General features: G+C 43.5%; 1 protein-coding gene across 1 annotated transcript; it reads left to right on the top strand.

Annotated features, from left to right (window-relative positions):
• Positions 1-2,558: 2,558 nt before the first annotated feature.
• Positions 2,559-17,639, top strand: RGS13 (regulator of G-protein signaling 13). The gene is made up of 6 exons (XM_005880055.2): positions 2,559-2,700; positions 4,039-4,109; positions 6,118-6,186; positions 10,409-10,470; positions 15,830-15,996; positions 17,060-17,639. The coding sequence occupies exons 3-6, from the start codon at positions 6,122-6,124 to the stop codon at positions 17,243-17,245; spliced, it is 480 nt and encodes a 159-aa protein (XP_005880117.1). The 5' UTR covers positions 2,559-2,700; positions 4,039-4,109; positions 6,118-6,121; the 3' UTR covers positions 17,246-17,639.
• Positions 17,640-20,380: the final 2,741 nt, after the last annotated feature.

Genomic DNA, 20,380 nt, shown 5'->3' with positions numbered 1-20,380 from the left:
GGCAGAACCGTAGTTGCAATGAGGCGTCTTTAGAGCAAGTCGTTTGAATCAACGCAGACCACACTGGTGTCTAATTTTAATTGCTATTGAAGTGCACTCTGTGCTGGCAACGGTGTCAGGTGTCCTCATGAATGTTGTCACTAAGCCTCTGCCTCACACAGGGCAGAGGCCAAGGTTAGACTGTTTTTGGTCGTCAGCGAGCAGAGAGGACACTTCTCCTGGCTGCAGAAGGGGAGGCCGCACCCCGAGATGTGGGCATCAAGTCCGTGAAGACGCACAGCGGTGGCTCTGCAGAGGTGCCCCACACAGAAGGCAATGCAGGCGGAAGCGACCTGGGGGAAGGCTCCGGGGTGCAGAGCCAGGCTCGTTATTCCGCTCGTGTGAAGACGCTCATTTTGAATTGGAACATTACAGAAGCACCGTGTTAGAGATCCTTTCATTTTGCCCAGTGAAGCGTGCAGCCTGTGGCCTTAGTGTGGCTGAGGCAGGAGCGGAGAGAAAGTACTCAGGAGACCCGGCCGGCGTGGCTCCGTGGTTGAGCGTCGACCTATGAACCAGGAGGTCATGGTTCGATTCCCGGTCAGGGCATATGCCCGGGTTGTGGGCTCCATCCTCAGTGTGGGGCGTGCAGGAGGCAGCCGATCCATGATTCTCTCTCATCATTGATGTTTCTATCTCCCTTTTCCTCTGCGAAATCAATAAAAATCTATTTTAAAAAAATATAAAAGAAAGAAAGTACTCAGGAGTAAGCAGATCCCAGGAAGGCCCTCTGAACAGGCAACATAGGCGCCCGATGATCCTGCGACCTGCCCAGACCGGCAGCTCCGAGGCAGTGCAACCCCTCCACTCGCTGAGGATGACACTGCTCTGCCCCCATGAACTGCACTCGGCCTACCCTTTTCCAGAGACGCTGCAAACACTGAGATATCGGCCACACCGTCTACACCTGCTTCTGGGGCTTCCCAGGACCCCTGCACCTACCGTTCCCTTACTCTGCCCTCCGCAGCTTTTTTAAAGAATATATATTTTATTGATTTTTTACAGAGAGGAAGGGAGAGGGATAGAGAGTTAGAAACATCGATGAGAGAGAAACATCGATCAGCTGCCTCCTGCACACTCCCTACTGGGGATGTGCCCGCAACCAAGGTACATGCCCTTGACCGGAATCGAACCTGGGCCCCTTCAGTCCGCAGGCCGACGCTCTATCCACTGAGCCAAACCGGTTAGGGCCCTCCGCAGCTTTCTTGTTTCTCAGCCCACGTGGATCCCCAGTATTCACTCCAGAGAAAGACCCCATGTTTTATTCTGTTAATCAAGCTCTGAAAAGGGCATTTTTTTTAACTTTCTTTAAAATACGTTTTTATTGATTACAGAGAGAAGGGGAGAGAAATAGAAACATCAATGACGAGCAAGAATCACTGATCGGCTGCCTCCTGCACACCCCTTACTGGAGAGCCCTCAACTCAGGCACGTGCCCTGACCTGTGACCTCCTAGTTCATAGGTTGAGGCTCAACCACTGAGCCACACCAGCTGGGCTGAAACAGGCATCCTTGTACCCAAGCATGAAAAAGAGGAAATATTCCTAAATCTCAGGTCGGGTGCCTGGACAGGTACCCAACGGTCCTGAGACAGGGAAGGAAGTGGAAAACTAAAAACCCACGAACCTGAGTGCATTCAGCAAACAACCTGGGCCCTTCCCAACGAGTCCCACTCCCGCCCTTCCCTCACTGCACCGTCTAACAAGCTGCAGGCTTTACGGAGCTTGTCGGCCTTTTCTGGTCCCAAACGTATGAACCTCAAACCCTGAAATACAAGGTCACCTTCTTTCTACCTCATTAGGTTCCCAAATACTTGAAGGAACACTCCATCAACTACACTCTCATCTTCTTTCCTACTGATTTATTCTAGCATTTCAACACACACACACACACACACACACACACACACACACACACACACACAGTTGGATCAGATATAGGACAAGAACACTAACCATCTCATCATACTTTGCATTCATTAGTCCCCGTCTGGAACACTGTGTTCAGTCCAGATTGTTAACTGATAATATTAAGAAACTGGAGAATAACAGAGAGTTCAGGAAGGGCCCCTTGAGGACCTGCCGAAGCAACTAGAAAGGTTGGGCTAGAACAGAGACCCGCTTACTTAGATCTTCCCGCTGTTACGAGTCCTTGGTAATCTGTAGCAAACTGACAGGCTGGTTCGAACGGTTCTTAATCATTTGATAGCAAATGTGTGCCCTGGTAGCCTACAGATGGGTAGTTAGTTCCCTGTGTGCTTTAAAAGGGAGGCTGTAGTGGAAGCTATACACTTTCCACAGCTGGAAAAATGAGCTGTTTTGGAGAAAAGGTTTGACTAGTACATTGAAGATTTCCAATCACATGACACGTCAGATGGGCTGATACTGTGAGATAACGCGTTTATCAGCCACGCACTGGGGGCCCCCGGGGCTGCTTTCCATATGCAGCCCAGCCTCTCTTTGCATAGAGGCCTCTATAAGCACAGGCCCTCCCTGCAGAGACCAGAGAGAGCCCCCAAAGGGAGCAGAGGCAGCAAGGCTCTTTCATGCCTGGAAAAATAAAATGCTGGCTGTCTCCTGGCATTTCAGAGCCTAATCTCAAAAGGATCATGCGAAGAGGAAATAGAGTTTAGCATGGCAGACCGCTCTGCAGGGTACACTTGTAAGTATGAGATTCTCTAATGTGGTTGATGGATACAACACTAATAGCTTGGTATCAATGACTAGTGGATTTTTACTTCACAACCGCAGGGCTGTGAGAAATGTTAGCAGGTTTCGTCTAAGGAAAACAGACTAGTGAACACGTATGTTGTCCTGGCCTAGGCTTTCTATACCTAAAACAAAACAAAACAAAACAAATAATAATTTTTTTAAAAAACCCTTACAGTCACACACGTGCAAATGAAGCTTCTCAATTGGGCAGTAAGGGAATATTACAGTTTTAGAGGAGGGTAGATGTGGTCTTTCATTTTATGGGGGTTTTGTGTGTATATGTGTATGTAGGTTTTGATAAAGATATACGGCCAGATATTTCAGACTTGTTTGTTTTGAAAATCATGCATTTATCAAATTAGTTCCATCATTTAATTAGTTGTATTGATCCCAGGTTGAAAGGGTTATAGGAAGCTTTGTTGATCTCGATTTTACAGAATTTCTTCATTCCTTAATGTTGTACCTAAGCACAAGTACACCCAAATTACTTGCTTTTTAAAAGGCAAGAATTTTGTGTGCCGTGGCAAACAAAACCTCACAAAAATGTAAATTGCTCTAGGTTTTTCTAAATTTTATGTGGCATGCTACATCATAATATAAAGAAACACACTTAAATACAGATACTGCAGAAAGGATTAATCAATTGCCTATCAGGATGGAACATTTTAAATATGTGAAAAGGCTCAATGTAAGAAAATCCATTTATATTTTCATATTGCTTTGAGAAAGATTCCATTTAAATACTGGGGGGGAACTTGAATCTATTACTGGCATGATACATATCCAACTCAATTCATTGTCTATGCATTTGTCCCACTCTAAGAATTAAATTCTATAGATGAAATGTATGCTTTCTTTAAAATAATCAGGAGGAAACACTGAGAAAAAAATCATTATGGAGACCTAAACTGGTTCTAAATACAGTTACATTCTAAAAATGCACACTAATTTTACCAAGAGAATGCTCAAAAATAAAAAAGATGGGCAAATTAATGCATGATGTTAACCTTCGATAAACAAAACATATTTAAAGAATAAGGAATGGAACATACATACTGAAAGTATAGTAATTTTTATAACTACCCATAAAATAAATTTCTAGATAAGGAATTAACAAATCACAAGTAGGGATAACCATCCAATACTTACAAAGTGAATAAACTATTGACTTTTTACTGAAAATGTAAGGCGGGGTATTTATAGAAATCTCCACCAAAAATGCATTCTCCAGGAAGCACACAATAACCTTTTCTGCTTTTGTTTGGTTTTGTCACTATTTTATTTTTAGGTCCATGGAATTTTCCCACAAATCATACCACCACCATGAGAGAAAAATGATTATTGTTGACTCAAAGCTCGGTGAGTTCATCCATTTTAAATCAAGTCTGTATCATATCAGCTCAACCATCTTTTCACAAGGAACGCTCTCTTTTTGCAAAAACAAAACCCTTAGTTCAATGGAATATTTGAGGCTAATTTGTATTTTTACTAATGAATGATCACATATGCTTTAATTCCAAGGGTATAATTTAACTGAAGATGGTCTTAATTGGATTTGATGACAAACCAAACAAATCTGAGTTTATCAATGGAACATATTAATCAAATTCTAATCCTAAAGAACATCTTTATAGAGGGGACACCTCATGTCATCATCCGCAAAGGGACGCTCTGGCTGGGCTGTCCTCTCATCCTTTGGCCCAAGTTCTTCTGAGCACACAAGCCCCTCTGGTAGTTCCATCCCTTCGGCAGGACTCACGCACCCCCAAGTGCCTGAACCTCTGGAGCACACCCAGCTCATTCTAAAGCTCGAACTCCCGCCACTAACATAGTATGTGAACAACAGAAATGTAGGAACAGGGTGACGGAGGAAAGGGACAATGAGCAGGGCAGGGAGGAGGCTGACACGCTGAAGGAGTGCGCTACACCGGGGAAAGCGTAGGAGGGTCTCAGTAGAAATTTAAAAAGAGGAAGAAGTGCAGTCTGACAATGTGTGTTTCCCGTGCATACACACACGCACATGCACACACACACATGCACATGCACACACACGCACACAAAAAGCTTAGGAACTATTTCCTGAATGAGAGGGAGTGCAGGAAGCTGAATGAACATCAGATTAACTGGAACAGACAGTTACTGCATGTGCTTTCTAATCTTTACAGTTCCACTTGGGAAAGGGAAAGGGGAAATGGGAAAATTTTTATTGCTATGCCCACGATCACACAGCTAAGAGCCTGAACTCAGGCTTGGCGTCAGGGCCCAGAATTATCTTAATATACTCTGTCACCTCTCCAGAGCTGTGGGGACCCCTAAATTCTGGTGCATTTGGAAATTACTCTCTTGTTGTTAATCCCCACCTGGGGATATTTTTCCATTGATTTTTAGAGAGAGTGGAAGGGAGAGAGAAAGGGGGAGGGGGAGGGGGAGGGAGAGGGAGAGGGAGAGGGAGAGGGAGAGAACATCAATGAAAGAGAGACACATCAATTGGTTGTCTCCTACGCACACCTGACTGGGACTAGGGATGAGCCTGCAACCGAGGTACGTGCCCTTGGCTGGAAATGAACCCGCAACCCTTCAGTCCACAGGCCGAGGCTCTATCCACTGAGCCAAACCGGCCAGGGTTGAAAATGGCTTTACCTTTGCTGTGCTTCTGACCCGAGTGGGCGTCGCGTACTAAGACTGTCCTGCCTTTGCTAAGCAATTCCATTAAAGCCATAAAAGAGACCATAACTTGTAAATAGGTATGGGTTTCAGGTACAGAGATCACCGATGTGCACACACAGCGGCAGTAGGTACAGAGACAGCGAGGTGTAAGACCGATGGTCACAGGTGGTCCATAGGCAGGGGAGGAGGCAAGGCCCAGTAGAGGGCAGGGATGGTGGTTCTACTGACAGGAGAGGCATCGAAAGAGGAGGCTTTTGGCCACCCTCCTACTTAGAAGATAAGCAGCAAGGTTTTGGGGAATCGGCCTCTTGGAGGTGACCACAGAGATGAGGAATCTTTTATATATATATAATTATTATTATTGTTGATTTCAGAGAAGAAGGAAAAAGGAGAGCTAGAAACATCAATGATGAGAGAGTCATTGATTGGCTGCCTCCTGCACACCCCACACTGGGGATCGAGCCCTTTGACGGACAGGTGGGCCAGATGAGTCCTAAAGTCACAACTCAAAGCACCTGCGTTCCCCTAAAATAGTTATGAGATGAGTCCTTTTATTCTCCTGTCATCCTCACCCCTGGCCAGTGACTGTAGCCCATTAACTTCAAACGTGCTATCTCTGTGTGCTCTTTAGAAATGCACTCTTAACATGTAATTATTTTAAATGACTAAATTATACTCAGTGGATGCTGTATTTCTTCAGAAAAATGAGCAGGCGGACTTGCTGGGTGTGTACGATGTGCAGAGATGCGTCGAAGAGGCCCCCTTCAAAGTAAGTAAGCCGTTACGTTCGATGGCCATGCTAAAGCATTTCACGGGGGTCTACGCCTTCAACTGCTCTCTTAACACAGTTTGCTCAGAAAGTAAAATCTGCATTCACGCACGAGTGATTCCCCCAGAGGACCAATCATCTATTACACAAGGTCCCGTGTTCGTTATTCGTGGTTCATACTTGAGAATTCAGCAAGTTAGATGTTTTCAGGGAGTCTATTATGAGTAAACATTCTTAGATTTTTTTTTAAGTTTTATAGTATCTTAAAATGAAGTTATTTGATCCAACATGTTCCTGGCTCAAATCCTCCACCTGCAGAGTTCTGAAAATCTTCATCCCCAGGTGGAAGAGGGGAGGCTAGGGGTGAAACCAAATGCTTACCAAGCTCCCAAGTCTGCTTGACTTTGGGGTGTGGGGCGGGGTGTGGAACTGTGACTGGATCAACATGGGAAGTGTAAGGCCTGATAAAGGTAGCAAACCATGTGATTGGATCTGCTCAGCTCAGAGAAGGCCTGGGTGGAGGGTCCCTGTTGGGCTAACCGTGAGTGCCTAACCTAGCCCACGTGGAGACCTCGGTTCTGGCCACGGCTCCCGGCATGCATGCTCATGCCCCGAAGCAGCAAAATGCCCCAAAATGTTTGCAAGCTATCGTGTGTGGGCGGAGGAGGCAGGAAGACTCCAAGCTCGGCGAGTCACAAGACCAGGTGTGGCTGCTGCACTGACAGGCACAGTCAGCCTATCTGTCCAGAAGAAAGGGGGCAGGAGGGACACAAAAGAGGAGAACTTTTCTTTAAAAATCTGAGTGGGTGCTCTAGCCGGTTTGGCTCAGTGGTCAGAGCACTGACCCCTAGACTGAAGGGCCACAGGTTCGATTCCGGTCAAGGGCACATGCCTCAGTTGCTGGCTCCATCCCTGGCCCTGGTCGGGGAACCAGTCGATGTCTCTCTCACATTGATGTCTCCCTCTTCTCTCTTCTCTCTCTCTCCCCTCCTTCCCACTCTCTCTAAAAAATCAATGGGGGAAAATATCCTTGGGTGAGGATTAAAAAATCAGGGTGGGTGGAAGGGGCAAAGGTGTTTAGAACAGTTCTGATGAGGACGCCCAGATGGCCGTGGAACAGGGTAGAACTTGTGAGATACTACTAAGAAAAACTTACAAGCAAAAAACAAAAAAAAATGGGTGTAAACCAAAAAGAGATGTCATTCCACAGTTTTATCCCCAACCATAATGTCTGCAACTATAGTCTCCTATCCCCATAAATCTCAGGAATCTGAGAGGCCAAAGACTTCTTCGGTCCAACTATTAGCAACACCAAATTTTAAGCTAAACCATGATGGTGATGGCGGGTGAGCCCATGATGTAGGTCTACAACCTCCTCAGTGAGGGGGACGGGTAGAAGAGGGAGAAGGCAGCACACCCACTCCCCATAAATCTCAGGAATCTGAGAGGCCAAAGACTTCTTCGGTCCAACTATTAGCAACACCAAATTTTAAGCTAAACCATGACAGTGATGGTGGGTGAGCCCATGCTGTAGGTCTCATTCCCTCCTCAGTGAGGGGGACGGGTAGAATGGGGAGAAGGCAGCACACCCAGCCCAGCGCTGGCCCACTTCACCGGCCTGGCAGGGTTGTTTTAGGCAACTGCTTCCCTCAAGTTCTAATAAGAGAAAAGAACAGTGAGTCAGATACCATTTCATGGAAAGGTGGCTTTTAAAGCAATCTTCACAGCAGTGCACTGCTAAGCCTCCGTGCTGATGCAAACAGTCCATCTAATACCGGCCAGAGGCACCTAAAATTTTAGAAAACAAAATATATTTGACCTTTTTTTTTAAGGACTCCCAATAGTTTTCCATGTTCTAGGTTATTTTTTAACCTCTTTACCTAATCTCCCTTCATGGTATCAGGTACCTGCTAATGCCACTGGCTGTTCCATCAATTACGGGGCTAACGGGGCCAGAATTAGTCCGGGGGACAGTGGAAGCTTGTGTCCACAAGCTGTCTTTCGGGATATGCAGCTACTAAAAACGGGGACCTTAGGAATGGGTCATAAGCTCAATGGCAATGAGCACACTGAGTATTTTAACAGCGGGAAACTAAGATGATTGATATGGAAGCATTGCCAATTCACCTCAAAAGCCCCCCAAAACGGACAGAAATAAAGCCTTCAAGTCAGCATCTTTCACGGACACTTTCTAAATGGTAAATGGTTTTTTTAAATACTGTTTAAGTGAAATGTAACTTGACATGTTATTCGCAGCAATAAAATTAAACCCCTCAACATGTAAAAATTATAGCAAATAATATAGCAAATTATAGACAATATATCTATACATGACTTTATTATATGAATGCAATCAAATAGGGTAGGTGGATAAACTAAGATTCTATTAGATAAGCAGGCAAACACGTTGCTGCATACAATGCCTAACCCTTTACAAGCACGTTGGCAATTTGTACTGAGACCCTAAAAAAGGTGCACCTTTTGGCCCACTGGATCCCACTTCTGCTAATGTCCTAAGGCAGTGGTTCTCAACCTTCTGGCCCTTTAAATACAGTTCCTCATGTTGTGACCCAACCATAAAACTATTTTCATTGCTACTTCATAATTTTTTTTGCTACTGTTATGAATCGTAATGTAAATATCTGATATGCAGGATGGTCTTAGGCGACCCCTGTGAAAGGGTCGTTTGACCGCCAAAGGGGTCGCGACCCACAGGTAGAGAACCATTGTAAGGAGTTACTCTAACTGTGAGGACGTGGCAAGCCTTACTCACAGCTGGGCCACGGTGGGTTTTAAGGGTGAAAATGGGAAATCATCAAACTGCTCACTGGGATAATTATGTAAATTATGAAATGCCCCTTGTAGAATACTCCTTAATCATGATAAATGGTAGGGAATATAAAAGATTATAAATTACAACACTCTAAATGGTTATTAAGACAACTGTGAAGACATATAAAAGGTCATTATAAATATATATCTATAATAATAAAAGGGCAATATGCTAATTAGACTGGACGTCATTCTGGACTTCCTTCTGGATGAAGCCAGGGTCCCGGGTGCCAGAGGGAAGCCGGTGCCGGCAGCCGGAGGAAGGAAGGCCTACTCTTGCACAAATTTTGTGCATCAGGCCCCCCCCTTCTCTCCCTCTCTCTCCCTCTCTCTCTCTCTCTCTTTCTCTCTCTCTCTCTATATATATATAGTGTCCCAAAAAAGGTATACACACTTTTTTCTGTTAGCTCAATTGATGTTTCTTTCTTAGTGTGTATACATTCTTGGAACACTATATATATATATATGTATATATATATTATAAGGAAACACACACATACACATAAGGTGTACACAAACACAAGCAGAGTATGATTACTTCTTGGTTAAAAACACACACACAACAAAAAGACTAAAAAGAAATAAATCAAAATATTGATAGTGGTAATTTGGGAACAGGGATCTTATAGGACTCTCTTTCTCTCTCTCTCTCTATATATATATAGTGTCCCAAAAAAGGTATACACACTTTTTTCTGTTAGCTCAATTGATGTTTCTTTCTTTTCAGATTTAACCCATTGGAATTAATAATTATTCAAAGTGTGTATACATTTTTGGCACACCCTATATATATAAGGAAACACACACACACATATACATAAGGTGTACACAAACACAAACACACAAGCAGAGTATGATTACTTCTTGGTTAAAACACACACACACAACAAAAAGACTAAAAAGAAATAAATCAAAATATTGATAGTGGAAATTTGGGAACAGGGATCTTATAGGGCTACTACAGGCCCAATGCACAATTTCGTGCAAGAGTAGGCCTTCCTTCCCCCGGCAGCCGGCACCGGCTTCCCTCTGCACCTGGGACCTGGGCTTCCCTCACAGCCCCAGTTTCATCTGGAAGGTTGTCCGGAAGGACGTCTGGAAGGACGTCCAATCTAATTAGCATCATGTTATGCTTTTGTTATTATACATAATCCTTTATCATTTTAAAGATGTATTTGATCACATTTTCAACTTTATAATGCCTTTATAATTCTTACAACTTTAAGCGTTTAGGAAGTAAAAATAAAATGGGAAAGATCACAGGAAGGTAAAACTCCCATCCAAAACCTCACACAGGTGCCGTGTGATTATATTTTGGTGTTACTTTCAAGACAGTATCAAACCTTGAGAATATTTTAGTGCAATGAGCACCTCTTGCTTCTTTTCAAAGCCTTACTTCGGAGGAAGTGTCACAGTGGGCCCAGTCTTTTGAGAAGCTGATGGCGACAAAATGTGAGTATCATGTCTATGTCATCTTGGAATAATCAGTCGGTTTCACTCTTAGGGGGAAGGGGGCCCTGGATGATGACTGTAGACCCTCTTCTCACCGCCTTCTACGTGGCAACAGCCACAGTTTTAAAAGGAAACCCTGAAAATAGTCTGTCCTGTCAACCACCATGATTTCCTTGGGCGTTAAATACAACAAGATTAGTCACTGTGAATATTTATTCCTCACAAGTCTATGTGTAAAATCCCTTGGAAAATATGCTTAAATAGTAACATGCTGAAATACGCTGCTGCCTCCGCATCGCCGGCTAAAGTTAGAATTTTTTTTTTTTTAATTAACAACTTGCTTTTCTTCGTGCCTTCAAAAGTGGGAATACATTTGAGTCGTGATGTGCTAAAACGCCTCGGAGCTCATTTCCTCACTGGATCAGTGTCTCAGTGAAGTGAGCCTTATACGGTTCGATGTAAGTCTCAGCATTCAGAGGGTATAAATGCAAGATAACAGCAGTGGATCTGAGGGCGTAAAGTCATGGGCTCAAGGCAAGAAATACGAAGGAGTACATGCACCCATGTGGGCAGTCAGTGCGTTTGGGGTACCTCTTAGCAACGTCAACTGTCCATTCTGTGCAGGAATCCTAGGGATTGGGTGTGAAAACTGGTCTCATAAAGAAAAACCTCCACAATGAATTAAGCAGAAAGTACCCTGCGAAATTTTCAAGTCTGCAGATGACAGGAAATACTCCAAGCTTCCAAACATCAAAGGTTTTAGGGAAGAACTGTCTTCAAATGAACATAGAAGTCGTAGTAAGTTTTTAAATGAATCCTGAAAAAAAGTCTGAGCTATTAGTCATCTCTTCACAAAAAATATATGAGGATTACTGAAGACTTTTCCTGGAATGATGGTGAACCAAAACACCAAACAGGGCCCAAAAATACCATCACAGTGCTAGGTGTCCACCAAGAAGAAAAATGGGGGGGAAATCCTAGGGGTATTTCTGATGGCTAAACCCAGTAGGACTAGAAAAGACACGAAAATATGCCTTTGAAATGACAAGGAGGCCAACCATCCCAGAAAACCCAAGGGTTCCTCATACTGGAAACGTCAAGACTGAAAAATAATCCAAATCCAAATCTATAATGTCAGGCAGAAAGACAGGAAGAAGGCTCCTACATATGCTGATTAACCAAAATCTCACAAGATGAGAATAGAGGTCGCCCACTGATATCTGAGCAAAGTGTGTTTAATATAAACAAAAAGAAGTTTAGTAAAGCTATAAGGCACGCCCTTGGATGACTCATCCAGCCGGCCCTGTGTCCGGCAGACCCGCCAGGCCCCGGGGACACTGAGGTGAACAAGGCCAAGGTCACTGTGCTCAGCTCCTGGGCTCCCCCTAGAGGGAGGAGACAGACAACCAAGCAAATGAGCTAAGTAATTAATTCCAGAAAGTAGCCAGGGCCTTGGACAAAGTAAAGCCAGGCTACAGGACAAAGAAAGGCGGGCATAGAGGGCAATCCAGCTGGAGGAGTAGAGAACTGTCAGGAGGGACAAAAGGTGAGCTAAGCGCTGAATGAGGAGAAGCAGCCGGCCACGCTGGGGCCTGGGCCAGGAGCTGAGCAGCGGAGAACCCAGATCCAAAAGCCCTGAGCAGTCAGTGAGGTGAGTGTCTTGGAATAACAGCGAGGAGTTAACCTGCCTGCGGGAGCCTGGGGCCTTCTAGGCGACAGGAATGACCTTAGAGGGCATCGATCGTTTCATTTTGGTCCAAATCATCCTGGGGCAGACGGTACCCTTTGCCCCTTTCTCAGTTATCACAGCCCCTGCAGACAGCCGTGGCCATCCTAGGCTGACACGTGTAGGATCGTCACACTGCCGGGTGCTGTGCACGCCAGGGGACAGCATCGGCTGGCCTGGGCACCTTCCTCCTTATGGTGGACATTCAGCGTCACTGAGAGACACTGGTCCCCTCGTGTGCATCCGGATGCGGAGGCAGAGCCCCCTCCTGGCTCCCTTCCCCTGGGGAGAGATCGTGCTGCTGCGGTGTTGATTGGCAGCTCCCCGCTCATCCCTGCTGTTGCCATGGTTTCCTCCCCCAACCCTCCAATTACCCACAGCCCTGCCTCAGCTTTTCCCACTTAGCACCTTCGTCTTCACTCATTTCTCATGCTCTCTGTCCCCTTTGCGGGGAACAAAACAAAACAACAACAGAGACACCACTGTTCCATGAGTACATTTTTTTTTTGTCTCACTCTCAGAAAACCAACAAGTAACCGTGTGCCAAGTAGGGGAACAAAACAACAACAGAGACACCACTGTTCCATGAGTACATTTTTTTTTTTTGTCTCACTCTCAGAAAACCAACAAGTAATCGTGTGCCAAGTATAATAACCCTCTGGTCTTTGGTGCTTTTCCTGGATGCTGAATAATTAGGCTCTGCTTCACTTTTCAAAACCTATGCGAGTCATTTTAGAAGACAGAAGCAGGAGAGACACAGGGGCCAGAATGACAGGCATTTATTCTCTGATTGGGTACCTGCTGTGTGTCGGGCAGTGTGTGGGCTCTGGGCACCTGCCCATGAAGAAAGTGCAGTCCCAGTTCCCAGAGGGTGTGCACGTGAGGGTGTGCAGGCGAGGGTGTGCAGGAGAGGGTGTGCAGGTGAGGGTGTGCAGGTGAGGGTGTGCAGGTGAGGGGGAGAGTGATGGACGTAAGCCAATGAGTACAGTAGACTGCGGTACAGAGTGAAACATAATCAAAGTAAGTGTGTACTAGGTGCTCTGTGTCAACTGACAGGGACGTGGCAAGTTCAGAGTAATTTTTCCAGAAACTGAGATACCTCAGCTCCTTTAAAGGCATCTTAAGGAAATGATTAGAGATGCAAAGATTTATGAACCAATATGTTCAATGTAGGGTAATCTGTAACTTCACACATTGCAGACGGATCACGAGAATTCTCGCTTCATATTACACAGTGTTTTACCGAGCCTCATACTTCAAAAAGATACTAGCTTGTAAGAACATGTAATAAATAACTTCAAAATGCAATGGGTGTTTCATTTTAAAGCGTGCCTTTAACATTTATGTAAAACTTTTTTGTACTGGTTCAATAGAACTGTATCTGGCCACTGGGTAAAGCTAGCAATAAGACTGTTAGTCCGCAATGTGTTAAAATGGGGAAACAATCCACATAGTCAATAACTGTGGTAAATCAGTAGATCAGAGCTTAGCTTTGCAATGGACTATTTTTTTGTCTTTTTTTTGCAGTGGACTATTAAAACTAAAAAGGAAAAAATGTTTGCCACATGATATTATATATTCAAGAGTGATACAAAATTGCTTTCACAGTTTAATACCAATAGGTTGACTTGTGTGTGTATCTGTTTGTGTAAACAAATTAATACTAGTTAGAAAGGAATTAAATATGAACAAAGGGTTCATAGAATAAAAGGAAATAAAAAATTGTTAATGATGGTTATCTTTTAGAAGTTTTCTATATTTCAAAACAACCCACAGTACTTTGAGCTACTTTTATCAAAACAGAACAAAGAGATGTGAGGAGAAAAGGCCAGAAACGATGAATATCACAGAAGCCAACCCAGAGAATTTCAATTAAACAGACTTGCTATAAAAACGTCACACAGAAGCTGGTAGCATTGTGGAATTCATTATCCCCGGTGGTGCCAACGGAAAATAAAAGGGATTTAAAACTGCTTTAGACACATTTCTGACAGAAGACCAAGGCACAGGCCACCTTGAGGATTCGATGATGGGGTGAGCTTGACAGCCCAGCAGAAAACAACCCTGGGAGAACAGACGGGCCACTGTCCTGACTCAGCCTAGAGCAGTGTCAGGTCCCCCGCCTGCATCGAAGTCCCGGCATGTGTCACCTCGAGTGTCATCGAAACACCAATGTCAGCGACTGCTTTAAAAAGAACACGCGAGAGGGTCCCCAAGCACCGCGGTGGTTTTCAAGAAAAAGGCGTACACTGTGCATGACATAAACCTCTTCTTCCCTCTTCTCAGTTTAATGGCCGAGTCTGTGCTGATGCCCATTCACTGTCTCGAGCAGCATCACCCACGGTCTCTTGAGCTGTGAAGGAAGAGCTTTGAAAAGGTCAGAGAGGGCTCCATGGCTGGACTTGGAAAAGGCTTGTAACTCACTTGTGTGAGTCAATAGAAACGCTAGGCTGAGCCATTCCCTGCTGACTTTAAGAATTACTCAGATTCCTGGAACACTTTTATACATTTGGGTTTTCAGCCACTAACCGGGGTAACGTGTACACATTAATCTAATGAAGACGGGATTCTGTAGAACAGTGATGGCGAACCTTTTGAGCTCGGCGTGTCAGCATTTTGAAAAACCCTAACTTAACTCTGGTGCCGTGTCACATACAGAAATTTTTTGATATTTGCAACCATAGTAAAACAAAGACTTATATTTTGATATTTATTTTATATATTTAAATGCCATTTAACAAAGAAAAATCAACCAAAAAAATTAGTTCACGTGTCACCTCTGACACACGTGTCATAGGTTCGCCATCACTGCTGTAGAACATGCCAGAATCAGACCTGAAATATCAGGCAGGTTCCTGTCCACGTCAGCTTTCACTAGGCTATCATACAGTCACACACGGCATTAGCATCCCAGTAATTGGCAGGCAGGTTCTGGAATGAACATCTCTAAACATTCTACTATACAATTAAGCTAAACACGAATATAAACGCAAATTTGGGATACAGAATCATTGGTTTCCAAATCCCCTCCCTACCCACCCACTCATCCACTCAAACCATCCAAGTAGCTGGTTAACTCTCATTCCAGGATCTGCAGATTTTATCTGGTATCTCATTTTTTTCCCTCTTTCATAGCTCATTTCTCCATTTTAGAGTCCTTATTTCCCGTTCCTGATGAAACACTCAGTCAAAATTCCTCTGAGCACAAAATAGATCAAGTTGCTTTTTGTTTGTTAACATAGAACTCTGTTTCTTCTGATACACAGTGGAAATTATGGGCTCCCAGCTTCACATGTTAAGCCAGAAATGGTTTGCCTATCCATTCAGCTATTTCTTCACCAGGAGCACCACCTGCTATATCTGAGAGGAAGGGAGAGGGGGAGAGAGATAGAAGCATCAATGATGAGACAGAATCATTGTTCGGCTGCCTCCTGCACGCCCCCTACTGGGGATGGAGTCCACAACCCAGGCATGTGCCCTGACCGGGAATCGAACCGTGACCTTCATTGGTCAACACTCAACCACTGAGCCACGCCGGCTGGACCAGACTTTGTTTTTAAATGCATTGTCTGTTTTTCAGAGTTGTTAATGACTTTGATCCAGGAAAATAAGTGATGTCTCCATTGCTTTCAGATGGGCCGGTAGTCTACGCGGCATACCTGAAGCTAGAGCACAGCGACGAGAATATCCAATTCTGGATGGCCTGTGAGACCTACAAGAAAATCGCCTCGCGATGGAGCAGAATTTCTCGGGCGAAGAAGCTTTACAAGATCTACATCCAGCCACAGTCCCCTAGAGAGGTACCTAGCCAACCGTGACCCTGAACGGAAATCAGGGTGTTCATGTCTGCTGACCAGGCACACAGAGGTGCCGGCCTCCTTACCTCCAAGGATGCTGTGAAGTCAGGGCTGTTCACCTCATTTTACAGATAAGAATCCTGAGAGTCAGAAAAGTGCACTAACTTGCCCAGTGACACACAGAGCTAAAGGGGAGAAATCAGGATTCAAAGTGAGGTCAATGTAGCTCCCGAGCCTCTCCTTATTAAATGATTTTCATTCCCTAGTAGAGTGATTTACAAAGAAGAATTGGCTTTGCTAGAAGGAACTACGGTTACCATCAATAGGCACACTGACATCCCCGGGGATGCTGGGCAAAGTCTGTGCCTCCACAGCGCCCCCGCTCACCTGAGTTTAAAACCAGCAAAGCCAGCTAACGCTCACATTGATCTCACTTCCCAGCATGCACCTCTGCCTGCAGAAAACAGAGTCATGAGGGAAACAGACACACCGAGACTCCTCCTGGAGGGGAGACAAGGGGGAACGAGAATTCTGATCAGGGGGGAGGATGGTAGATGAGATTCCTCTCACCCAGGACAGCCCTACCTTGGAGGACCTGTTCCTCAAAGCTCTTGTCTGGAAAATACTTGGCTTACTGAAGTGACCACTTCTCTATTTCTCCACTTCTCTTCACCTTCTTCCCATTTCGGGGCACAGTCCATGAAATCAACATCCGTGCCTATTACGGAAGGCCAAGTTTAAAATAGCACCAACCTCCCTTTCTTCCTCAGGTAAACTTCCTTGTTTGTAGACTCCACCAACAAACCACTTGCACCCTCCCCAAGTAAGCAATGGTTTCTGCGATTTCCCGGTCTTGGGCCTCGTGTTATTTTTATCTGGGATGTGGAGGTGGATGTTTACTTTTAAAGAAGCCAAGAGTTTAACCTCCTATGTCTTTTGAGATACCAATGAAACAGCAAACAAAATAACCCTAGTCCACTGAACAGGAGGGGGGGGGGGATGCATTAAACCCTTGACTTATATTTTCATCTTTAATCCTGCCCACTGTTGCAATTTCACTTTTCAGATTAACATTGACAGTTCGACAAGAGAAACCATCATCAGGAATATTCAAGAACCCACTCCAACGTGCTTTGAAGAGGCTCAAAAAATCGTGTATACGCACATGGAGAGAGACTCATACCCCAGGTTTCTCAAGTCGGAGATGTACCAGAAACTTCTGAAGACTATTCAGCCCAATGACAATTCCTGACGACCACTCAGAAGCTTAAAGTGAAGGCAGTCTATTGAAAGTATTGGCTTTGTTCTTCTAACTTACACACACACACACACACAATGCAAAACAGAGTAGGAATAAAGTACAAGGAAAGGAACTATAAATTGAGTTCTCGTTCCCGAAGGGAAACAGATCTCTGAAGGGATGGACTGGAGAACGCTGATCACATGACTAATACAATTTATGGCATACCTAAGTAGTGCTCTGAAAAAGGACAGTCTTTCTTCACAACGCCAATCTTATTAACGTTTTTACTGTGGTCATCAACTGATGGAAGTTTTCTTATTAATGAAATTTTGTCACAATATACAGATTGGTCCTTCAAAGGTTGTAGCTATATAAGTTGTGTCTCTAGCACAGTGGTTCTCAACCTTCCTAAGGCCGCGACCCTTTAATACAGTTCCTCATGTTGTGGTGACCCCCAACCATTAAATTATTTTCGTTGCTACTTCATAACTGTAATTTTGCTACTGTTATGAATCATAATGCAAATATCTGATATGCAGGATGTATTTTCATTGTTACAAATTGAACATAATTAAAGCATAGTGATTAATCACAGAAACAATATGTAATTATATATGTGTTTTCCCCTGTGAAAGGGTCGTTCGACCCCCAAAGGGGTCTCGACCCACAGGTTGAGAACCGCTGCTCTAGCAGAATGTAACATTTTGATAGAGTGCTCTTAATAATGTTAATTAATAGATAAACTTAGTACCCAAGTACAATCAATTGTGTTATGCCATGAGTGATACCAAAAAGATGGGTTCTTTCCCTGGCTGGTGTGGCTCGGTTGGGCATCGTCCTGTGCACCATAAGTTGCTGGTTCAATTCCTGGTCAGGGCACATGCCCGGGTTGTGGGCTCAATCCCTGGTAGGGTGAGTGCAGGAGGCAGCCAATCAATGTTTCTCTCTCACGTTGATGTTTCTATTTTTCTATCCCTGTCCCTTCCTCTCTCTCTAAAAAGCAATACAAATATTTTTTAAAGATGGATTCTTGAGAAATGTTTGACCTGTAAAATTTTCCTACTATTATGTTCATAACTGAATTTCTATGTTGCGTATATCTTCTACATGTGAAAAATTCCTGATGATTCGAAGCTGTTAAAAATGTATTAATGTCTTCCTGTAGTTTTATTAGTATAAGGGTAGAAAATTCGGTTCCTATACTTTCAGATATTTTATTCTTCACAAAGTGAATTCATCATGGGCCTGATAATCAATAAATCCAAATATAAATTTAAAAGTTATAAACATGTGGGGTTTTTTCAAAGACAATAAAGTTATTTTTCCACTAAAAGGTTTTTTAATCTGTCCTATCATAGCAGCTTAGAATTTGTCAGAAGATTCCAGAGGAAAGAACTCATGTCTGTTTCCATATATTCAGCACAAAGCACAGGACAAATACTTCATACACATGAACAAATAGTCTATGCTTTTAATGAATAAAATACCTAGAAAATATATCGAGTCGTTTTTCCAAAAAAATAACTGCAGGAAAATCTGATTCAAGATCTTTAGTTTTACCATGAAATGTGTTTCTTGGGTCTCAAATTTGACTGCATTAGCATGACTATTATAAAATGCCTAGAAACACATGTGATAGCACATGAAAAAAAAATGAAATGGAATTCTTCTCCTGAAGCAGAGGATTATTCTAGTGCTGAATACATATTTGGGGGCTCATTTCTGAGAAAGAGAATTAGCTGTGCAAGAGAAAATTGTTGTTGAGCCTGGCTGGTATGGCTCAGTTAATTAATAGATAAACTTAGTACCCACAGTATAATCAATTCTGTTATGAGTGGTTATGAGTGGTTGAGCTTTGACGTATAAACCAGGATGAAACAGTTTGATTCCTGGTCAGGGCACTTGATCCCCAGTAGGGGGCGTGCAGGAGGCAGCTGATCAATGATTTTCTCCCATCATTGATGTTTCTATCTCTTTCTCTCTTCCTTCTTCTCTCTGAAATCAATAAAAATATTTTTTAAAAAAAAACACAAATAAATCTGGCCACTGATACAACGAATGAATGAAATTAGAATGACCAACTTGCTTTACTACTTATTTCTCCCCTTGTACTCCAATACAGGAAAAGTCCAGAATATTGTTTGGCTTCTGTGCTGAGCTTACCACCCAAATACAGACCCTCTGCTCGGCTCTCAGAGGGCCTTCGCCTCATGTTGGGTAAACAAGGTGCCAGGCAGTGGCCTGAAACAAAACTCTGTCGACTGAGGAACAGAGCCATTGGATGGGTGCCTGTCCACCCACCCAATGTCCTTGTACCCTTGGTCCCAGGAAGCCTCAGTTTCCCCATCTGTGAAATAAGGAGGTGGGACTTGGGGTCTGTGTGAGTCACATGCAGAATGTGTTTTATCACATCCCATTGCTAATGCATTCGTCATGTTCTTCCAGCTTAGACTCATTCTGAAGAGTAATTTCTCTGAAAATTGAGGTTATCGTGACAAAGTGGATAATGAACTTTCTGTTTTGCATTTGACACTGACTAAGAGAGTTCTCACATGCTTTCACTGAAGAACAGAGAATTTCAAGTGAAAGTGCTATCAGTTCAAGAATTCTACGTGGGAGGGTGAGTTGCAGGTCACTGATAGTCAAACTGGTTTTCAATCATTCAAACTTAACAATATCCCGAGTCCTGTTTATTTTTCTTAGGATATTTTTTAATTAATAAATGCATTATTCTAACAATTCAAAAATTGATATTTATCAAATGGCTACAAGGATATATCCATATTAACACAGTTTTACATGATACTTGTTTATCCTTAGCACTTTGAGATTAATGCATTAAAAACATATTGTTAGTTTCCTGATATCAGAACCTGGATGTATTCATCACTTTCATCTATTTTTAGATATACATTTTCAAACTCTGGGGATGTACATGATAAGCCTTCATTGTCGCCACATAAAACTAGTCTTATCTTCAAAGGGGGATAGTGACAGAGATTTGCACAATTCGGATTCAAGTGTCTTGGCAGAGATGAACACTTTCCTATTTATAATTCATCAGTCACACCATCGCTTCATTGACTGCAAAGGGGTTTCTACCCGTTTTGGAAGAAAGATAACAGAGAAGAAATACACAACGCT

This window comes from Myotis brandtii, unplaced genomic scaffold, assembly GCF_000412655.1.
Source record: "Myotis brandtii unplaced genomic scaffold, ASM41265v1 scaffold622, whole genome shotgun sequence".
NCBI lineage: Eukaryota > Metazoa > Chordata > Mammalia > Chiroptera > Vespertilionidae > Myotis > Myotis brandtii.
This window is presented reverse-complemented; position numbering and strand designations above follow the sequence as displayed.